Source organism: Quercus robur, chromosome 2, assembly GCF_932294415.1.
Source record: "Quercus robur chromosome 2, dhQueRobu3.1, whole genome shotgun sequence".
Taxonomy (NCBI): Eukaryota; Viridiplantae; Streptophyta; class Magnoliopsida; order Fagales; family Fagaceae; genus Quercus; species Quercus robur.
Window position 1 is genome coordinate 39,749,575 of NC_065535.1, and position 4,268 is coordinate 39,753,842.

The 4,268-nt window shown below is 39.0% G+C and overlaps 1 protein-coding gene across 1 annotated transcript; it reads left to right on the forward strand.

The window, feature by feature from the left end:
* The first annotated feature begins 1,075 nt into the window (after window positions 1-1,075).
* LOC126713670 (zinc finger CCCH domain-containing protein 49) lies at window positions 1,076-2,826 on the forward strand. Its single transcript, XM_050413501.1, has one exon. The coding sequence runs from the start codon at window positions 1,130-1,132 to the stop codon at window positions 2,309-2,311; it is 1,182 nt and encodes a 393-aa protein (XP_050269458.1). The 5' UTR covers window positions 1,076-1,129; the 3' UTR covers window positions 2,312-2,826.
* The last annotated feature ends 1,442 nt before the right edge of the window (window positions 2,827-4,268 follow it).

The window sequence follows — 4,268 nt, forward strand, 5'->3', positions numbered from 1 at the left end:
AGAGTAGATTTTGCCTGTATCTGGAAAAAGGGCGGTGTGGCCTTTTTATAGTGTTCAAAAAGAAGGATTTGAGGCAATTCCAAGCGATTTGGGATTGCCTCTGCCACAATTTTCAAAAAAGAACTTGCCTCACAGAGAAATCTGAAACCTTAGTTGCGTACATAGGCTTGTGGTTGCATACGTAAGAGTTAAGGATGCATACACAAGCTTAAGACCGCATACACACCCTTTAGGGTTTTTGTAAGGTTTTTCTTTCTTCCACAAGCATTTTTCACTAAAGAGTTTCCATAGTTAGGCCCTAGATCAATCATAAACCTTCTAGTGTTATAGTCATTGGGGAATGATGCCTCAATTCGTAAAGGAGTACAGAATAAGGTGTCTACACACCTACCATATTATCCATTCACTAAATTTTTGTGGTATGTCTTATAGGTATATAGTAAAATATTCTAACCAAAAGTTGATATACTACTTTTTAATTTTTATATATGAGCTTTACTAAAATATGTCTTTAAAACATATATTAGTAAATATATTTTAAGAAACTTTTATGGAAAAATAAAAAAGCGATTGACTTTTTTTTATAGTCTTTTTAATTTTTCATAAAATGAATAATTTATGTATGTCCTAAGTGTATATACAAATATACATATACATATAATATATAATGTATATATATATATAACAGTCTTAGCTAAAAAAAAAAAGAAAAAAAAAAAAGCATATTTGTCTTATTAAAAAAAAAGCTCATTTGTCGTTTCACGCGCTATAGAGCGTTCGCTCAGACTAGGGGGGCGTCGCGGAGAGAACAAGTCCAGAGCCAGGCGTCCAAGACGGTAATCGTATAAATTGTCAACTTGGAATAAGACAAAGCCACGTAGCATGCCAGCGTAACAAAAGAGCCACATGGAAAACTCAAAAACCGTTGTCAAATCCCTCTGTTAACAGACAAGGCAACCTAAAATTTCCCCAATATGTAAATATATTGAGCGCAGCGGTAAATGATAACCATAGTTCCAAAACCTAACCACGGTTAAGCCCCAGTCTCCAAGACTAGTTTATAAACGAACCCAGCGTACCGGGGTTTGAGTAACAATCAAAATAGCAAACCTCAAACCACCTCCAAAAAATGATGCTCGGAGAGGCACGCCATCCCAATCCAACGGTCCACGTCCCTCCATGGCCAACTCAGGACGATCCAACGGCAGAGATTTACTCACCTTACTCGTTAACTTCCCTTTCCGTTAACTCTGACGGCAATGGCAACACCAGCGCGGGTGACTACTCGCCTTACTATCTCCAAGACGTGATGACGGCGCTGCAACGTTATTTGCCGTCAAACGAGGCGGACTTGGATTTAGACTCGGATTCGGGCCGTGAAGCGGATGCTCCGGTGGACGCGTACTCGTGCGACCATTTCAGGATGTTTGAGTTTAAGGTTAGGAGGTGCGCACGTGGGAGATCACATGACTGGACAGAGTGTCCGTACGCTCATCCGGGTGAGAAGGCCCGGAGGAGAGACCCGAGAAAGTATCACTATTCGGGTACGGCTTGCCCCGATTTCCGAAAGGGAAATTGTAAGAAAGGCGACACCTGTGAGTTCGCACACGGCGTATTTGAGTGCTGGTTACACCCGGCTCGCTATCGTACACAGCCTTGTAAAGACGGAACCAGCTGTCGTAGAAGGGTTTGTTTTTTCGCTCATACGCCTGAGCAACTCAGGGTTCTGCCACCTCAGCAGATGCAAAGTCCAACTCCAAGGAGTACTGTAGTCAACTCGGTTGACTCCTATGATGGCTCGCCCTTAAGGCATGCCATCGAGGCTGCTAAAACGCTGCCCTTTTTGTCTTCTCCGTCTACGATTTCTCCTCCGGCGACTCCTCCGGCGGCCGATTCTCCTCCCATGTCGCCGATGACTCAGTCGCTGAGTCGTTCACTCGGTTCGGGTTCGATCAACGAAGTGGTGGCTTCTTTGAGGAACTTGCAGCTAGAAAAGGTTAAGTCATTGCCTTCCTCATGGAACGTTCCCGGGTACGGGTCTCCCAGAGGATCCATGCTCCGACCCGGATTTTGTAGCATGCCTACTACTCCGACCCGAGCACCAACCCGTACTGGAATGGGGTACTTCGATGTGTGGGACCAGGGGGGTTGCGAGGAGGAGACTCCGATGGAGAGAGTTGAGTCAGGGAGGGGGTTAAGGGCTAAGATGTTCGAGAAACTGAGAGAGGAGAATTCTCTGGATCGGGTCGACCCGGGTACATCAACAAGCGGTGCTCCGGATGTCGGATGGGTCTCGGAGCTTGTTAAGTAAGCGAGAGAAGAATTCCGTCTGATGATTTTTATTTTGCTAAGATCTTTTTATATATAAAGATTCTATTTTTTGGTGGGTTATTAGTACTATTTAGGGTCCTCTCTCGCTCTCTCTCTCTCTGGCTATGACAACACTTTGTGAATAGTTTCTCAGCTCTGAAGGGCGAAGCAGAAGCGAGAGAGAGACAGAGAAAAGAGACTCTTTAATTTTGGAAAATTATGTGTAAATATTTTTAAAAATTGTCAGATGGATTGGATGGTATGGGTGAAGAGTGGAATCTCTTTTTTGGGGAATTTTCTGAAAACATTGGATTGCTAAGCAAGTAAGGACAAAAATATTGGCAACTTTTTGTATAGGGTAGCCGAAGAAGGCAGTGGATCACTCTCTTTTTACTATTTTGTTAATTATTGCTGTGTTTATTATGATCACAATCCCACTTACTGATCTTGATCATTGTAAATATTTCTCAGTATGTATGCTCTTTATCCTAATGCAATTATTAATGTTTTTGTATATTTTATCAATTTTTTCCTCTTATTATTATTATTATTATTATTATTATTATTGTGCTTAGAGTTCTTCTGTTCGTACTGTAGTTGGGTCTGGTTGGATTTGTGCGCGGTCATGGTTTTCTTTTTTTTAGTCCGCATGGCATATTTTCTTTCTTTGTGGATTAAAATTTTTTAATGAATACCCGCAACAAGAATGTTGTAATTCTCTTTTATCTGTTTTTTGGTTCTTAGTTCTTTCAAATGGGTTTCTCGATGTTCAAAACTTGCCGTTTGCACTATTGATTATTACAACTCTTGCCAAATATTTTGCCCAGAAATATGTTGATTATTTTGGGTGAATTAACGGTAAGATGTAAATAATTGAGGATGAAAAAATTTATAAGTTTTAATGCACAGAAAATTATAACCAATTATGTGATATATAAGGACCAACTATGACCACATACTTAATTCTAAATAAATAAATAAAAAAATAAAAATAAAAAAAACTATGACCACATACTTTAGGGATGGAAATTATAAGTTTTGAAAATTAAATGGATCTTCAGGAGTTTTAGTTCAACTGACACCTAAGTGACAATTTTTTTTAATTTTTTGTAATTAAAAAAAAAAAAAAAAAAACATAGTTAAGGGACGGATTATGATCACCTGTGTTGACTACGAGTCTTGAGTCTCTTGACTCAGGATTTCATAAATCAGGCTGGAACTCTTATTAATTAGATCTATCCATGTGAAGGTTTTAGTTTGTTATGTATGGATAATCTCTAGTGTTCCCCGGCTTTGCTGTTTTTGTGCCTCCTGATTACCATTAGAGCATGTCTAGACAATCTATCAATAGTCAACTTCCAATGGATGTCTCTATGAGAAGGGACAGTGGGAAATAGGGATTAGATTGAATATCGATATTGGTTGTGGGGGACTGTTTAGAACAGTTGGGAATTTATTTTTCTCACGAGAAAGTCTTTCATTTTCTTGGACTGAGTGGAAAATTTGAGGAATAGTCTAGAGCTCATTCACATCTTAGTGGGACATAGTTGGAATTCCACATCTTTGTGGGGCATGGTTGGATTTGATGATAAACGAAAGAAATATCTCTGACAAAAAAATAAATTAATAATAATAATGGCAGTTGGAGTATAGGACATTCTGCATAGACCAAAAAAAAAAAAAAAAAAGGAAAATTACATTTACATTGTCAAAGTAAAAATTGTAGTAAGTGTATTGCGACTTTGACTTATAGTTCTCATTTAACCCTTCCAACACGCGAACATCATGAGTTTTCTCGGCATCTCTTGACCTCTTCTAATTCCACACTAATTTGGCAGATGATAGAATCTGTTTAGATATTGATGAGGACAGAAAAATCAATTAGTCATCCATTTTAACGGACGAAATTAAGCCACCAGTAAACCATCAATGAAAGATAAGTAATTGTTCACATACAT